Genomic DNA, 19,734 nt, shown 5'->3' on the forward strand with positions numbered 1-19,734 from the left:
TGAGGTTTAATGAAGACTAGGAGTTTTTTCCTCCCAAAATATGTTTAGACAAATTCTGAAGTTTTGCAGGGTTTCCCAGGTGCTGTGTCACTTTCCTTTATCTATTTCACTTACCCCCTGATGTTATGAATTTTATATATGCATGTATACATCTATTTTATATCTTTTGTTCACATTAAACATAATACTATCCTAAAAGTTTAACAACCTATGTGTATGCATATGTGTAAACACACAAAATTGGTTGTGCATGTGTGCGTGTGTGATGCTTTCTTGATGATCAGTTTTGCTAGCAGGCCCCGGTCTTCCCCTCCGTCCCTCCAGGAGGAGGCGCTGGCTGATCTTTCTGTGAACAGCTGCTTGTTATGCAGTTCTTTGCTCTCAGGCAAGCTCTGTTCCCCAAGTTGACTGCCTTCTTTGACTTAGAATATTTAAATATTTTTATAACTTTTAATATCAAATGACACATTTGTTAAGGAAATAAGGCCAAGGTCATGGTCAAATTTTGTTTTAACATTTTATTTAGTAAACCCTTAGCTTAAGACAATACTCTAGGTATCAAAAAATAATGAAGTGCGATGCATACTTCAAAGGTAGTGAGTTTAACTACTCGTTTTTTATGTTTCAGAGCTCGCTCAACTCCAGCCAGATTATGATTATTCCATTGTAATCGGGTTACTACATTGGTCTCCAAGAAAAGCAGTTACGGGTATGGATGGACCATTATTCAGATACATTGCAGCGATACAGGTAAAACTCAGAGTGAATATTCCCTTTTCAGTGCTTCCCCAGAGTAACATTGATTGTGAAAATGTAACATTCTTGTAGTTATCTTGAGAAACGTTTATTACATGAATAACAATCAACTCTTAGAATTACCATGTGGTAGCAGTAATAATTACTACCAGCTAAAAGGCAACCACAGTCAGACATTTAGGAAATCATTGAATTAAATGTAGTCAAACCTTTGTACTTGAGAATGTTATGGGAAGCTCCTATAGAGGATAATAGAGGAGATGTCAAAATTTATTTGACTTTTGCATTTGGAACACTTTTCTTACAAAAGACAAGGAGCATTTATTTTTGGAAGCTCTCTTCTCTATTATGGAAATCAGGATCATGTGCTTAGACAGGAATGAAGGGACAGTTTATGATTAATGGGGAACATTCAGCCAATCCTGTAAAAAAACTGGGCCTCACCACAAGAATTAAACCATAATTCTTTGCCCCTTCCTCAGAATTAGCAAAGCAAGGCACTCAGAGATCTGCAATATACTTATCCTGAAAACACACTTAAGTCGCACATTTCTGAAATATTTCCTTTGATATTAGTGTTTATTATCATTACATTTCACATATTTATATGGAAAAGAAGGATAGATTGAAAAACATTTGTTCCTTGGTCTGACCTTCATGTCTAGTATAGTTAGAATTGTTATCACTCCAGGGAGCCTTCAATAAATCTTTTTATTTTATCCATATAGCTAAGTGGAAAACCTTTCAAGACTTATCTTTTCAAATGACTGTGGCTTAATTTTTATTATCTTAATTATTGTTCAACCAACTGATTTGTTGGCATGATTCTGAGTGCCTTCTCTATGGAGTATATCTGTTCTATGGACAAATAATGAATCAACTTGATGCTTTCTAATTACTTCCTTCATGATGCAAAATTATTCTAGTCGGCAATTTTTGGATAAAAATGTGCTGTGTAATGTTTGCAATTGATTGCTAAATTGTGTGCGGTTCCTTTTAAATTCCCACCATAAAAATATATAAAATAATGTATGAAGAAGAAGTGTCTCTTTGGTCTTGGGTGATATATTCAATTTTCTAGGTTATGTTTCCTGCTACATATCACCTTTGACTTCTTATTTTTCTACATTTGTTAGTAATAAGAGAGGTGGAAAAAATTAGGTTTACACTTGTGTGTACACAAAACAGTTTACTCTTGAATTATTATTTATTAACTATTGTGTTATTTATTTATATTACTACTGTAATATGAATAACAAAACCTACTTTTGCCCTCTTCATGTATATCTGATAAATGTATTTAATATGAAACTAATACAACTTTATTACAAGTTTTACATGGAGATGAGGGCAAAGGAAATTCAAAACGCAAACTTTGGACATCTACTTTTGTTAACTATATATAAGACAGTGCCTTCCACTGTAAGTATAAAAGGAGATATAAGCTGTTTTGAAAGTAAGGAAATCAGTTTGAGTCATGCTTATTTTAAAATGCCTACAATATAGCCAATTGGATATCATCAGTAACATTTATACAAATGAAGCTATATTTCAGGAAAAATTTGGGCCTTAGAGATTCAGTATGGAATGCTATTCCCATATATGTTAAAATGGAAGACTTCTGAGTTGATGGTATTTCCAAGAAAAAGCATATGACACAGGGTGGGAAGAGTATTAAGAAAAAATCCTAGCAATTTAAAACTTAAAAGGAAAGCAGCCTGATAAGATAGTGGACATGTCTGAGAATAAATGGTCAGAAGTAGGGAGAAAGCAGGAGAGACTGAGTTCTCGGATGCCAAGAAAGGGAGGGCATTTAAGGTGAGAGTAATATCAAGAGGATCTTCTTGACACTGTTAAAATTTTACTCAACGTAAGATTAAAGAAAATGAGAAAAGAAGGACAATCAAACATGACATCAGGCCAGTGGCCTTCTGTGGGACATTTGAGCATTTGATCACTTTAAAATATGACATAAAAACAAAAAATGCCAATTAATTGTTCCAGTTTACCTGTATAAACTCAATCTCAGATTAACTACATAGTTGATGAAAGGAAATTAGTCTTTATAAAAGTAGTGTGGCTACTAAATGAAGAAAGAATGACGAAAATCACCACTTTGAAATGAATAATGATTTGGTAATGATCATCACTTCCTGTTAGCATTACAGAAAGATGCCCTGACTTGACTTTATGTACGCTGATGCAAGTACACAACACTACCCATGATACGTTCTTAAACAAATCAAACCTGAATCTGACTCACATCGATCTAAGAGTCCGACTGCCACTTTATGGGTAATGATGGGAGCATTTCGATATTGGTTCAAGTGAACTACAGAAAAATATATTAAAAAGAAGGGACTACGGATTAGATATTTGAAAAATTTTAACAGATTGTGAAGGTTAAGGTAAGTGTAATAGTATTATAATTATAATTTAAAATAATCTATTTTGAAGATACGAACAAATATTTTGTGAAATGATACAATATCTGGGCTTTTTAAAATCTTGGAGTCTGTGGAGTTATGTGCAAAACAAGATTGTTATTGAATTGATAATTGTGGAAGCTGGCTCACAAGGACAAGGAAATTTATTAAAAATTGATAAAATTTTATATGAGTTTGAAGCTTTCATAACATTAAGTTAAAATAAGTAGAAAATGAAAGGAAATGTTTTGATGAAATGAATGAGAGGAAGTGATAAGAAATTTAAAGATAACATTTTTACGTTTTGGCAGAGAATAAATAATAAAGTAGTTCTATAAAGGTAAGTGGTGTTTACTAAAGGATTATCACATTGTGGGTGCTGTTTTCCCTCTCTCTCTATATATTATTAAATTCACCTAGTAGTCACACTATTCCTCGTTTACTTACTGGATGAGGTACCTGAAAGAATGGAAGTTAAATGGCTTGGCTAAGTTCACATAACTAGTTGGTGAGAGAGTTAGTTTTGACATGTTGGTTCCAGACAACCATGTGCTATGTACCCCTTGTGTAAAAGTAGAGGATGCGGTGAAGGGAGCCATGGAGACTGGTAGCTAAGGATATTCAAGAGTAGAAACAATGGATGAACAAGTTTAAGTGCAGGAGAGCATCATCTGGGACTCAGAGGCAGAGGAACTGACTTTAAAAGAGAGAAGGGACATAGCAATGAGCTGTGTGACGTGAGGGAAGTCACTTAACCTTGAAATGGAGTAGTATTCTTTTCTACCTTTGTTCAAAATAAAAACAGAATAAATGCCTCACTTAAAGAATTATAAAAGTTGAAGAAAAAGTTTTACTTTCTGGGAACTTGGGATCACTGGGGAACTTCAAATTAAAATTGGTAACTTCAACACATTATTATTTTCCATTAATAACTTTTTAAAAACACTAGAGGAAAGATTTAATAACTAATAATTTTTTCTGTGAAAAAATATTGATATTCCAGCATTCCTGTCAACTTTAGTTCAATTTATTATATTTAGCCTATTAAGTTCTAGTTAAATTATATTTACTTTATGAAACTCTTGCTTGATTTGAATGGCTATGGTGGATCTTTGTAAATATCAACTTGTTTTACTTTTGCTTAGAATTTGGTAGTGAGTCACCTGTGAACTTCAATGTTCCATAATTGAAGTTTAGATATCATGGCTCTAAATGTCATAAATATTATTGCAATTTTCTGAGCTTGCAGTTGAGAAAACTATGACATGCACTAGAAAGATATGCTGAATTAGAATGTGCTACTATTGGGTGGGCCAATCAAAAATAACAAAAAAAATGATATTCAAAGTTTGCCTTATTAAAAAACCAAATGTGTTGGAAATATAATCAGTTGGACCCTGGTTCCCACCCAAGATTTACATTTTTCTTTGTGAAAATGTAGAAATTATTTTTTCTCATTTACCTTCATTTCCTGCATCAATAGAAGCATGTCCTCAAAGATCCCATTAGCTACATACTATGGTCAGCACTGTGGAACCAGAGTGTTACAGCAGAAATTTTATGGGTCTGACTTGAAATAAATGGGTATTTCATCCTGCCTTTGAAGAACAGTCAGGGCTTGGACATTTTCTAACAACTTTGAGTTGTGGTTTCTTAATTAGTAAAGTAGAGACAATAAAGTATATTTCAGAGGCAAGAGTGAAAAGTTCTAATACAGTATAGTGCATGCTTATAGTGCAATAACTTCCTTACCATTGCCAAATTCCTCTGTCTTCTCAAGAGTCTATCAGGTTGGGGGAAAATCCCTTTTATCATATAATATCTACATCTGTAGCCAGGTAAGGCAAGAATACTCTACTTGCTGACAAAGAATTCAGACTCAACATGAGTATCTACTACAATATCAATAAAATCCCTTATAATATCATTATGTGCATATGGAAAGGAATTATGGGTTATTTTCACAGGCATGAGATGCCACTTTTAAAGAGTATACTAGTAAATCAACAACATACAAAAATGATCCATTTTCTTGAATACAGCAAACTGTTCGCTACGCCCTTTACAAAAGGAGACCGATGTAGAACAGAGAGAATAGGGATCATTTGTGAACAATGGCACCCCTCCAGGGAAGAATACAATTCTTCCACCCTGTTCCATAAGCAGAGGCTCAACACCACTTTTTGTATTTTTTCAAGTAATGTTACATTACAGTGTCACAAAGCAACTTCTAGTTAGGTTTCACATAATTATGCACACATGTCAACCTACAACATCAGTGTCAAAGTCTAGTTGCAAAAGAGGTTTGAACATAAAGATCCATAAATATATCTTTGAGAAAAACAGATGCCAACTGCATTTAAAATATTTAACATTAGAAACTCCAACATTCTTATTAGAACTAAATGAAACCATTTTACAAAGTCTGTAAATTTAATGTCTCTTGTAGGCGGGACAAGCATGACAGTAGGATTAAACTGTGTTCAAAGGGTCTTTATTTTTTGAAAAAATATAAAATTTCATATCTTACACTACAAAAACATGTACACAAACCAAATGCACAGAGAGCTTCGAATGGGGAAAATAGAGAAGTGCTCATCCTTCCTTGAATTAACGCTGAGGCGGGGACTCGACACACCCTGAAGCTTTGCATAAACTAAGAAACATTTGGCCGGAAACTAAGAAATCTTAGTAAACATATTAACAAATAAGTGAGTCTAAGTTTTATTCTCAGACTATTAAAAATGAAATGTACATACTTTTAAATAATCCATTTTAAAACTATTACACCCTAAAGACTACAAACATGTTGACCACTGAGATTTCTACTGTTGATTTAGGTGAGCCTTAATAAACATATTCTGCCACCTTCCATTTTTTTTCATTTAGGTGAGAAACATGATATTTGATTCTGATTATTATAAATAGACTCTCTTACAAAAAAAGAGTTGGTGTGTTCTCCTAAGCAATAATTATGTAGTCATTTTGAACATGAACATTCAATCATGTATGTGTCAAAAGACTTTTTCATAAATCAACAAGAAATGAATGCTTTACTTACTCCTCCTTTGATACATTGCTCTATAATTAACAGCATAATAGACAAAAATATTCAATGTAACCAGCTGTGTTACATAGTTACAAAAATGGTGATTTATTCCAGTTATTATAATTACAAATAAAACTAGTTTTTTATTGTTTATTCATTATTATCATCACCATCATCTTATTGTACCTACTTTTTATTTATTTTGAGGTTAACATCTGGAAACACATAAGCAAAGACAGTTTACTATTATACTTAGCTTGCTTTTTTCTTATTTTAAGAAAGAACAAAATGAGAAATGATTTTATTCTACTATGCAACATTATACATCTAAGTAAATTTCTAACATCTGACTCATATAGAATTTGCTATCCAATGCACAATTACAGCCAAAAAATGTCTTCCACTGGTAAATATCTCTGCTTGTGCTTCAGTGAACCCACTTTGAATCGGAGAAAGAATGGTGTTAAAAGTCATTCAACTTTCACATAGAGATTAAATAGCAGACATGCAAACATATGTGTCCAGCTGACATTAACATTTCTTTAAACTTGAGGTATGAAACTATTACTTCACCATTGCACACTGGTTAAACTCTTTTACAAATTGATTTAAGGATGTTCTTAACTTTTGGCAACTGAGACTAATAATGCTGGCCATATTGAAGTTTACATAAAATATTGGAATATAATTTTTACAGTAATCCTATAACCTCAGAACACTGACTTGGTGATTAAAATATAAGAAATAAAAGACCATGCATATTAATATTTTTCAATGAGAAATGAAAATCTTTACATTTTTACATATAATTTACACATTTCAATGCCCAAGAACAACTGATAACATGACATTTTTACATGTGAGCAAATGACAAGATTAGGAAACAAATGATGAGTGATAAAAGTAGTAATTGAGTGACTTCAACAGATATCAGGAAGTTGAAAAATTACTCCTGGCTTGTACCTATTTTTCAAAGTAATATTGAGAAAGACTCATACCCTAAAGATATTGCTACTGATAGTTACAAAATGTTATGTATCACTTGACAAATATGCCATTTATGCTAAAAATGACTGAGTTTATATTTTGTTTTTGGTTGTCTGGTGCCTGAATGAATGAACCAAAAGGATAAGAAATCACAGAATCGAGATTTGCCAAACCTTGCTGTGGGTTACTGCCTCACTGCATTTCACAAAAGCTGCCTCTTTCCTTTGTTCCACTTCTCACATTCATAGTGAGACTGGCACTTCCCAACTGGTGATATATCCAGTGGTGAACAAATATTTTAAAAAGGAATTGTTTCCTTTTTTAGGGGAAGCATATATTATTTGAAAGTCTCTTTATTACTTCTAAAAGCACATTGACATTCCTTAGAAATTCTCAACCAAATGTAGATATGGATGAAAGTTATGTGTCTGTTTAACATTTATCTCAGTTAACTTTGCAAAATGAACATCAAGCTTGCAAAGGAAACAAATCAATTTGATTCAAATTAATGTATAATGTTCCTTTGTGAGAAAGAGGAAATCTACATTGTTACTTGAAATTCTAATCACTTAGATGTATTCTGGCCTGACCTTCCAATCATCTTTGAACATATAAAGCTGGAAGACAATTTAGAAGCTGCATTTCTACTGTGCAACTAACTGACTGTGGCTAGTTGATCAGCACTAAAATTTGTGGTAGTTTCTCTTTGAAGTAATAATCTAAATTCTTACTTTGAAGTTTCTCAATTGATAGTTTATCATTTATAGTTGGTTGTTTTTACATAATTCAATAAAGTGCAACAGTCTCCAATTATTTTGTTCACAAGAAATTAGTTTAGTTAATTTTATGTTTATTGTAATGAACAAATGTCTCTTTAATAATGGTAAAACCTACTGACTTATTGTATCCACCCCTCTCTACTTTTGGAATCTCACTGAATTAGTGAATGTGAAGCATAATTTGTGTGGGAATGCAGTACACTCTAAACCTAATGAGTTATAGCCAAAATTAGACAGAACTCAATATATCATCTGAAAACTCTTTGGAATGTTTTTATTTTCCTTTCCCTTTTTGGTCCATGTTCTTTAGCAACAAACTACTTCACTGCTTGAGTAATAGGTGGGCATGGTAGAAAAAATTATTTCCCAAAAGTTTACTCTCTTATGTGTTAACTTTCAACTAAAATAGGTGCTTGGGAAAGAGAAAAAATGCACCATTAGTAGGATGCACGATATTTCATATGGATTCACTAATCCTGCCTACTCCAGTACACAATTCGGTGATCACGAATAAACTCTCTTTTGTTTAATGTTGTGCTCCTTGAATCACATGTCATTCCATAATTTCCATAAAGTATAGAAATACAAGAATTAGATTCTTTTACCAAGAAGCTCAGTTTTGTTCAAGTTCTAATAAACTTGTAATTGGAATCACAAATGTCAGTTTTCACCAAGCAAAGTATGTAAAGGATACATAGGATATACCTTATATTCCTTAATAAGGCCAATTAAATGATACTTTTAGTTGGTTCATCAAAATAAATTCAATTTGATAGAACTGAATATAAGAGGAGATTTTCAAATGAATAGACACTATCAACAAATAAAACATGTCACCTTAATATAGAGAAAGTCCTGAAGGCAATATATACCTTTGTCATCATTTCTTTGCTGCCTTGGTATCAAATTTTTTAGAGCTGAGCTGCATGAGAAATGGTTAAAAAGGATTAACACTTAGGAGTAATGCTTAGTGCTATGTGCCTGGATTTAACAACATTAACAGAAGTCTGCACAGTTAAATCCGTCTACATCCTGCTATAAATGTGCCCTTCGGTGTCACTGTTGCTTGACAAGGTATTTTCTAGGACTCAGAAAGGTGAAATTTCTTACAGAGGTGCAAGATTAATGGCTAGAGGAACTGCATTGTAACAGATATCACACATTTTTTTTTCTTTTAAAGCCAAAAGGGATTTCAACTTATAGACATTTTTTGTTACTGAATAAGGAGATTTAGTAGCTTTTGGAAACATGACAAAAAAAGACACAAACTTGTGTTAAATTTTGTTTTACTGTGTTTCTTATTTCTGCAATTCATAATCTACTCTGGAACACTTAGTGTTCTATGTTGCTAAAATTAAAAGTTTAAAAATGCAAGCAGAATGGTGATGCATTTGTGTGCAAGCACATACACGCAGAATTCCAACTTAAATTGATCCCTGGGTATACAGAAAATTATACAGTATATATACATTTATTACTTAATAGTTTCTAGAAGAGCAACTAAATTTTATAACACAGAAAAATACATATACACCCTGTATTACACTTATCCTTGATCAAGCAATATGTTTATATACTAGTTTCTATAACTTAACACGGTGTATCAGCACTTTAAAATGACAAAAGAAGGTACCTATTAAGAAACTATCTAGCCATATTGCTCTTCAATACACTTATGTAGATAATTAAGACTAGAAGTAAACTTCAGTAAATTGCAGCGTTTGTTAGCCCACACATGACTACAAAACTTTTCCTTTCAAGTAGATTCTTGGAAGTCTTGAAAGGTGCTGCCTTAATTCAGTCTATAAAGGTGCTGTGTATAGTTATATGTCTCATGTATAAAATGTTGTAGAAGTAGCGGGGAGGATTTCGTTGCTGTAAGATAAGATATAGTTGAACCTCATGCTGTTATTCCAAGGAGGTCATCCTTGTTTCATAAAAACTTGAAGTCACTGGGAGGAAGCTAAGGAAGTTTTTAGTAAAACACTGATTACAAATTCTGTGGCTGAAAGAAATGCTCTCAAAAACATTTAGAAATCACTGAGTTTTCCCTTTTTCCTCTTTTTTTTGTTAAAATAAATCTCAGGGCTTGTTTACAAAGTGCAGAATCATTCATTCAATGAGGTGACATTAAAATGAAGTTACAACGGCACCATCCCATTTACCAGCTGCACCTTCATTTCTTGAAGGCTGTTCATGATCTTCTTCTGGTGACCGACAAGAGTCACTCCAAGCCGTCTCAAGTCCCTGCATGGAGAAAGCACACATTGGATGTAGGTATCGATTCAATTTCTAGCACACCTCGATATTTCATGCTGGTAAAGTGGAAAACACTTTGCAAAAACCAATTCAATGACAGTCCCAATTTAGACACGCCCAGTCCAATTTTCAAAGGCAGGCTCCAGAATTGTACCTTGAAGATTTGTTTGCCATCCAAGAACCATTTGTAACGAGGAGTGACATAATATATATTTGCCCCCTGTTCAAACATGACTATATTCGTGACACAGAGTGTTGAAAAAAACAAATTTGAGCATGCTTACCAATAAATATGTAAATTAGAGGGTACAATTCCACTGAATAGTTTTGAAAAGGTGGACCTGGATTATGAACACACCCTATTTTTGCTAAATATAGTGAGCATAAAATATACTTTCAAAACATCACAGCTAAGCAGTTGAAGACTAAACTCTTCAAATGATTCAGTCAGTACAATCATTTTATGTAACAGATATCTTCAGGAGAAAATCAGCATTGCATTGCTCTTATAGCACTTTCACAAACTTTATTCTTTACTTGGAACTCAAAGTACCAGAATTTGATTCCTTTGCCAAATAGCATCTAGGCTCTACTGGCATTTAGAGCATTTCTAAGATTTCACAGTATCAGAAAGTGTTTTTTTAACTAAGACACTTCCATTCTGATTCTCTTAAAAAAGCTTGTTACTCAAAAGAACATTCCAGATGTTTAGATTTCAAATCAGAAAACATTGTATGGAGCTCAAAGCGAGTGCCCATGGTTTTAAAATGTTATTTTCTAGGATACTCAGGAATTCTATTTCCTAAAATTATATATTTGGTCAAACAATGATTTATACATGTTTGCCAAATAACATTAATTGTAGGAAAAATGACCGTGAACAATTCAATATTTTTAAATGACAAAAACTCCATGTTAGATTTGTTAGATAATTTCTTTAATGAACACATTATGCTAAAAGTATAATGTGTTTTGGCATACAGTAAATATATTAATTTTAGATTGTCTTAGAAGTTCATGAAATTAAGTACAAAGACATTAAATTATTATATGTAAAATTGAATACCTTTGGAAACTCAATGACATCTCTTAATTATCAGAGGATATAATTTAAACAAATGGGTACTTAGGCTTCATATGCATTGGTATTAGAAATAATGGCTTTTTAAATAATGTGTTTGCTTTCTTTTTCTTTTTGTGTTTTTTAATTTTTTTATTATTTTAACCTCTTATGAAATGTTTAGCAAAGAACAAGCATCTAAAAATAAATTATTGATATTTTGGTGGACAAATATTTCTTAGAATGTGACTATGAAACATTGAACCTAGAAATTATCATAGCTACAAGACACCAAAGTACAATATAAAATAATAATAATGGTAAGCATAGAAGAAATTCATCAGCAAACAAAAACCAGTGAAAATTCACTTTGAAGCAAAATCACTATTGTTAGTTATGAAATAGAATATACACTAGGTATACAGACTGACACAGAAATAAGAAAACAAGAGGATTGAGTTTAATCTTTTTTCTTTTAAATTAAATCAGAGTCTTGCCTTGCTCCTGTTAACATTCCAGACTGAATAGCTCTTTGTTGGAGGAGCTGTCTTGTACACTGTAGAATATCTAGCAGTAACCCTGGCGTCTCCCCACTAAACACCAGAACGGCGGTACCACCTCTTACCCTTTGATGTGATAAGAGAAAATGTCTCCAGATACTGTCATATGTCCCCTTAGTGGCAAAATCTCCTCTGGGTGGAAACCACTACACTAAGTACAAAGATAAGAGGTGACAATTAACATATCTTATCCCTATACATAAGAAAAATAGATAGCCCTATGATGTAGATTTTTATTAACCCCATTTTATGGATAAAGAAACAAAGTCTTAAAAAATGTTAATCAGTTGAATAGGGAGGTAACACAGCCAGTGTGTAGCAATAGGACTAAAAAAAAGTAGGATCCTGACACCAAAGTTCATACCCCTCTTATTTATCATTACTCTGAGATATGATTTGGAGCCAAGTGCTGCAAATTGCATACAATTATTTATCCATCTGTAAGATGAGAACTGTGGAGATTTAACATCAAATATGTAAAATTGTAAAAGAAAGAAGATAGTTAATAAAGGAAACTGAACACATACTTCTTTATCTGAGGCTGCAGTAAAAACATCTATACTTCATAAAAATTTCAGTTATGAGCTAAATAGTAATCTTGTTTCAGTTTTCACATGAAACTTAGGAATCATGAAGATTTTTGTAGAGGTAGGTGTTCATGGGTACACACTAGCCTACTTTGAAACTAACTTAGGAAAAAAGGAACTACCATTTCTTAACCTAAAATAATCTCTACTGGAAAATTTAAATAACTAATATTTGAAATAAAATTCTAAAACATGTTTTATCATAGGCTTTATAGACCCAGGTTAAAAAATACTGATGTATTCCCAGATATTTTATTTTTCTTTTTGCTATATCAAATGGGATTTTTTTCTTGATTTCTGCTTCTGCTGATTCATTGTTAGTATACAAAAATGCCTTTGATTTCTGGATATCGACTTTGTATCCTGCTGTTTTGCCAAATTCATTAATTAGTTTGAGCAGTTTTTTGGTAGAGTCTATAGAATTTTCCATGTACACTATCATGTCATCTGCAAACAGTGACAGTTTTGTTTCCTCCTTTCCTATTTGGATGCCTTTTATTTCCTTTTCTTGCCTAATTGCTGTGGCCAAAACTTCCAAAACTATATTGAATAAAAGTGTGATCTCACCTTTAACAGGAAGCTAAACAAGAAAACAAACAAGCAAGCAGAATAAAAACAAAGACACTGAAATAGAGAACAAGGGGACAGTGACCAGAGGGGAGAGGAAAGGGAATTTAAGGGGGGGAAAAGGGGAGGGATTTGGAGGAACAAATATGAAGAACACAGGGATGAGAACTAAGGGGGTGGAAATGGGAGGGAGGTGGGGAGCATAGGGTGGGGTGGGCTGGGATGAGAGAAATAGACAAAAAACTTTACTTGAAAAATAACTAAATAAAATTATTTTAAAAAACATATCTGAATGAAACAGAAAAAAAATGCTGATGTACTATATATGTACTTAAAATGAGTACAATTCAAATGAGTGATCCAATTATGAAGAAAGAGTTTTTAAAAAATAATCATTATAGTTTGTTCTGAAAGACCTGAAAACAAGAATGTATAAGTTTACCTACTGAAAAAGTATGGACTTTGTATATACAATACCAAAACCTTCATTTTGGAGTGTGTAGATATATGTAAGCATGTCTGTACATGTGTGTGTTTTCCATACTCCAACTCTTGGTGGTTTTGTCTAACTGATATCAAATGATTGGTTTAACTTATTTTATTTCTGCTGTTTTAATTCACTGTGATATTATTTTAAGTATAACTTTATTCTCTGAAGAATAACAACACAAGAAAGACTTTGGTTCAATGCTTCATAATTATATTTGTGATGATATTTATAATGATATTGCAAATGAGAATTAAAGTGGAGCTAGAAAAATGTTTCCAGTAAAGGTTAAATAACTTTATTTTTATATTGTTAAATGTATTATTTTTAAGTAGCTTTACTTTGCACTTTTGTAATTTCTAACAATTCCCATTTTACTCTTCGAATTATACAGTAAATGATCAATTTAGCAGTAATGAGGTAAAAGAAATCGGATAAAAGTTAAAGTAGTTTACATTTTTATAAAGTTGGTGCTTTATTTCTAATACTTTTGAAAACTATTTAGAAAAAATGTCATTATGTACTAGTTTATTCATTTCAATTTTCTGTAAGAATATTTTATAACTGAGGAAAGTTTTACCTTTGTCACCTTTATAAATTTTATGCTCATTTTATCATGATCTGTGGAGTCTTAAGTAGTACCCAAAGCCAATTCTAGTGATGAAAATGATTTCAGCATAAACTTATAAATTTAAACATAAACAAGAATAGCATTGTTACATAAAAAATAGTTTGTGTTTTGTCAATGGAGCATGAGTAGTTTTAGAAAAGCTTTAAATATAATGAATGATCATTGTGTTTCATCAAATAGTATTACATAAATTAAACAATGCAAAACACTAATGTTATGAAAATACAGAATAATAAGAGTATCTAGTTGATGCTGAAGCAACTCCTGATTATTCAGGATTTAATTTTTCCATTGTGGATGAGTCATTCCAGTACTCATTCTTCTTCCTTCTGCTTTACACACCTTTTAACCATTTTCCTGGTAGTTAAACCCACCAACATTGGCTGGATAGGAGGAGGGAGAAGATAGATTAGCGAATATGCACTAAATTTTAGTGTTTATCCTTTTTTTTCAGAATTTGGTCATTTATTTGTATGTTTGACAATTTCTGGTTCATTTAGAATAGTCAGAATAACCGGCTACTGCACAAGAAAGATACATTTGCTTTTGGCAAGAGAGAGTTGACTATGGCCTGGGCATGGTTTTCCACAGATGAGACATCATGAGGGTTAGGCTAGAAGTTCCAGATTATTTATGTAGAACACAGGGTTGTAAGTATTCTTATGTGTACTCTAACTGTATAAAATTAGCACAATGATTATATTACAAAGTTAAGAAATCTATTTTAAGTTAGTGTGCAAAATTTTAGTTCGGGGTTTAGGAGACATTCATTTTAACAGTTTATGACCCCATTTTAATAGATGATATTAACAGGAACATCTTCAGCTTACACATAATTGGTATAATATTTAGATTCATTGGACTGTAATCATTTTCTGAATAATCAAAGCTGACAATACAGGTTAAGCAAGAAGTTTAAAAAGCAACTGTAATGCTGTCCTAATTTCAAATCTTTAGATTCAATTTGCAGCTCATCTCAGGCTCACATCCCGCCCCCGATCCTCATCTGCAATACTTCACTGCATTTACATGTCACACTACAGATTGTGCCATTACTGCCAAAACAGTTATTGTGGTATGAGTTTTGTACACAGAATAACAAGCTTTCAGCAGAGAACAGCAGTCAGAAATGCCTAAGGCTGAAAGCCTCTCTTGTTGAACATGTTTTGATTCTATCTAAGATCTCAAAGTTTTGCTTCCCCCCACCCACCCTCACACTGAGCCATAAAAGCATGTGCCGGCAAAATCAAAATCATGAACAAATAATATTAAACCTTTATAAAAGAATTTTAAGTGAAATAAGTGGTTCCAAAAACCTAATTTTTCACTCTTCCATTTATAAACCTGCTATGAGAACAAATTTGATGGTGCGAATTATACATATGGCAATTTGACCTTTTACTTTATAGTAATGATTTCAATGTTTTCCCTAAACATTTATTATAAGTATGAATGTATTCTTCCAGTTTTCAGTTTTTTGGCAATGACACTAGTGATATTATTTTATTTCATTTTTTAAAAAAACAGTTTACTTTTTTTAAACTTTTATTTATTTATCTTTAGAGGGGAAGGGGAAAGAAGGAGAGAAATATCAATGTATGGTTGCCTCTTGTGCGTCTCTGCTGGGAACTGGCCTGCAACCGAGGCATGTGCCCTGACTGGGAATCGAACCACAATCCTTTGGTTTGCAGACCCGCGCTCAATTCACTGAGCTACTCCAGCCAAGGCTATAATATTTTTTTTATTATAATACTATACATACTCCATAAAATAAATATTTACATAGGTAAAGACCATGTGTTAAAAAATCATTACCCAAGTGTTTTATTTTAATTTTTAAAGTCTTGTTATTCATTTATTTTTAGAGAGAAGGAAAGGGAGGGAGAAAGAGAGGGAGAAAAATGTCAATGTGTGCTTGCCTCTTGCATGCCCCCTACTGGGGACCTAGTCCACAACCCAGGCATGTGTCCTGACAGAATCTAACCTGTGACATTTTGTTTCACAGGCTGGCACTTAGTCCACTGAGCCACACCAGCCAGGCCCGAGTGTTTTACAAGGTTGTGTTTTAAGCTGCTGTCCCAGTTCCTTTTACATAACTCCTTAATACTGACTGATGTTATTATTATTTATTTTTGGTGAAGGGCAAGTGAAATGCACAGAAAACCTTTTCTTATACTTTACATTTCTACCAAAATGTAACTTATGACTCACTATTTTGTGCTATTTAACATAATATTTGATTAATATATTCTTACCAAATAGGAAAAATGTGGTAAAAAAACAATAACTAGAGAACATATATTTAGAGGTGCTGAATTCTCCAAGAAATCTGCTTCACTGGAGTGAGTTAACCTTTGCTGGCCCAGTTCCCAGGAGGAAATGTATTTGCATGGGCCCCAGGAACCTGAAGCGATTGACCTATGGGGGACCACATTCTCTGAAGAGGAAGATGTCAGTAAGTCTCCTAATTTCACTTTACACTTATGGTCAGAGTAACTAAGTTCAAAGATGAAAGTATCTTATGGAGGCATTATAGCAAGAAGCAAGAAGCTACCAAAGTAATTACATACAGAGAAGAAATAGAACCAAGTAGACAAAAATTATTGGAGAATATAAATGGAGAACAATTATAAAATAGAAGTTATTAGGACTTGAAAGAAACATACAAAAGGAAGAGAGTCTGGGGATAAGAAAGTAAAAAGAGAAGAATTTAAAAAATAAAAGAATATGAAACAATAATGGTAAATTATGAAACATTTATAGTATTTTGGGGCCCCAATGAGATAAAGTAAAGCAGGTAGTTAGTGTAAAAACCATTACTAGTGGTTATAATTATTCTGTGAAGGAAGAAGTAAAAAAGCAGTAGATGTAAATATATATGTATATGTGCTGATTTAATTAAAAAAGAGACATTGTTTAATGCAAATAATTTTATTGTATATTTACAAATAATCTGACATTGGGTAGAAGAAATACCTACAATATCATTTTAATATAAAATGACAAATGACTGTAATAAATTAAAATGACCATTTTTTACTGGAAAATTAAATAGCAATCATGTAAAAATAGTTTTAAATTATCAGTAAAATTTTCTGTTTCCTATTTTAAATACAGCACAAATGAGCTCTTTGAGTATCTGAAGAAGTAATGGGCCGAGCAAATGTGTCATCAAGGAGATGTGATTTGGTGGGAATGGTAGAATGGGATGCAGTAAATTATTAGAGCACGCTCAGTGGTGATTTCTGGTCCTTTTAGCTATAAGTATAATGGAAGAGAAATGTTGAGAATGTGACATTAACTGGTGATAATGATAGTACCCTGTTACCTTTTTTTGTGGCTGTGCAGTGATTTCAATGATTCTAAGAATACCAGAATACTACAAATGGTGAAAGAATTTCTCAGTGCTCATTTTATGCGCAGTAATGGAATATGGACCATGGCTTACCACCTTAGAATGCTCTACCATGTTCTAATCCATACAATATTTTAACCTTTGAATGCATAGCTACTTTGAAGTAATTTATCATTATATTCATAGGTTAAAACATTATTCATATTTATGCACTCTAGATGGGACCAGTATAATGACAATTAATTTTCACAAATAACAAATATCAGGCTAAAATAATCACATGTACACAGTATATAATAATAAAATACAGACAACTTACAACCTTAAAGAGTTTAATATTTAACTCTAGTGATTTTTATTTAGTAAGAGTCCATTTATCTTAAACGTGCAAACAGAAAAGGGCACAATTGGTTCCACTGAGATTTTACCAGACAACAAATCAGAGGCGGGATCTAATATACCCTTGGATTACAGGAATAAAAGGTGCATCATTTTGAGATTAAATGAGATTCCTGCCTGGGAAGTTTTATTTAAGATGCTGTTTCCTGGGTGTTCAGCATAGCTGAAATTTAAGAATATGTTTTGTTATGTAGGACTAGTCATACCAATTGTGCTTACAGTTTGTTTTGTATTTACATTCATATAACACAGGTACCAATATAAAAACTTTGTCAAAAAACATCTTTTTCACAACATAAAATACCAGTAGTTTGCCAAAGAGCTGTTATTTCAATTATTCAAATATTCAAATGCTGTTTGCTTGAAGCAAAGAAGCAAAGACACTGGCCACAGTAGCATTAACCATGCAGTTGTTAACAATACAGGCTACAAAAGAAGAGGCTTCTTTGAAAGCTGTCACATTTGGACAAAAGTTAATTGATTTCCTTTGACCTCATCTTGGTTCCTGAACAAATTTTCTTGCCCCAGCAATTATGTAAAAATTATCAGAAAAATTACTCACTCCAAGGTCACCTGAGCCACAGCGTCCATTGAACTGTATCCATTTTCCATGAAAATCTCTGTATACCGGCCCATTTTGATTGCTTCTAGCCATTCACCTACTGATCTGTAGGCCCCAGATCCCAGAGGACCATGTTCTGCCAATAAATTAGACACTCTAAAACACATAAAACATAAATATTAAAAGCAACATTTTAATTCTTTTATAATAAATCATATCATAATCTTAGCTCATTGTCAATATTGATAGGTCAATATATAGATATAGGTAGAGGTATATAGCTGTAGATACATGCAAACATGGAGGAAAATACTTTGAAACACAAAACACAAAACCAGTCTATTCAGATTTTTCTATTCAGACTTTTCTATTCATATTTATGAAGAATTATAATGGCCTAAGAAATTAATTTTCTTAATGTAAAACATTAGCTAAAAATTTCATGTAGTGATTTAGATGTATGTATTTCCTACTTCTGTTTTGTTTGTAAAAATAATATGAATACTGCTACCAAATATAGATATGTGGGATGATTTATGCAAAACCAATTGCTTCTAGACTTTCCTAGAGAAACTTGTCCTCATTTAATTAATTTCCTAGGAATTCTATTTTTTTGTCTCATTCTCTCATATAAAGCTACTTGTTAATTCACCTAGGAGTAGTAGAACATGGAAAACAAAATGTAACCCCAAATAATATGAAAACTGAGTAAGACCAAACAAGCCATGAGATGTTTTGAACTATACTAAATTCAAACACTTTGGCCAAATATAATGCTGTGATGATGATGATGATAATCACTTTTGGAAATGTATCTTAAGGAAATAATTGGGGAAAATGGCAAAGAAAGTACATGCAGGATTTTTTTTTGTGGCTACTGAGAATAAACATCAAATAAAATTTAAATGCCCATCACTGCGTGTTTGTTTAAATAAATTTTAACCAGAAGATCTAGGGCACCTTTCTTCTTACTCATGTTCTCTACACTTTTTTCATCAAACTCCACTTGCGTAGTTCCTTCCAAACAAATTATATAAAAATTGCTCTGATTGAGAGAGCAATGGCTTCTATTTTACCAAAATCTGTGATCATGTCCCCCTCAGTAAGATGACTGACCTCTCAGAAACAGCCAACAACCATCTCCCTCTCGAAATCCTACCTTAGCTCAACCCTTCTACCTTTCTGGATCACTAGTCTCTCTTTCTTGGCTACCACAGCATTGAATATTCTTGCTTTCCCCTTAATCTCTTTTGTCTGTTATTCCTTCCTT

At 32.6% G+C, this 19,734-nt stretch overlaps 1 protein-coding gene across 3 annotated transcripts in view; it reads right to left on the reverse strand.

The window, feature by feature from the left end:
* Window positions 1-9,547: 9,547 nt before the first annotated feature.
* Window positions 9,548-19,734, reverse strand: part of EPHA5 (EPH receptor A5) — a 327,487-nt gene continuing 317,300 nt past the window's right edge. For all 3 annotated transcript variants that reach the window (XM_053655038.1, XM_053655037.1, XM_053655036.1), the window contains 2 exons: window positions 18,465-18,620; window positions 9,548-10,244 (listed from right to left, as the gene is read on the reverse strand). In XM_053655038.1, the coding sequence (XP_053511013.1) occupies window positions 10,139-10,244; window positions 18,465-18,620 (262 nt within the window). In that variant the 3' untranslated portion in view covers window positions 9,548-10,138. The remainder of the gene's footprint in view (window positions 10,245-18,464; window positions 18,621-19,734) is intronic.

The sequence above is a fragment of the Artibeus jamaicensis genome, unplaced genomic scaffold (assembly GCF_021234435.1).
Source record: "Artibeus jamaicensis isolate MK-2021 breed Jamaican fruit bat unplaced genomic scaffold, CSHL_Jam_final contig_908, whole genome shotgun sequence".
Taxonomy (NCBI): Eukaryota; Metazoa; Chordata; class Mammalia; order Chiroptera; family Phyllostomidae; genus Artibeus; species Artibeus jamaicensis.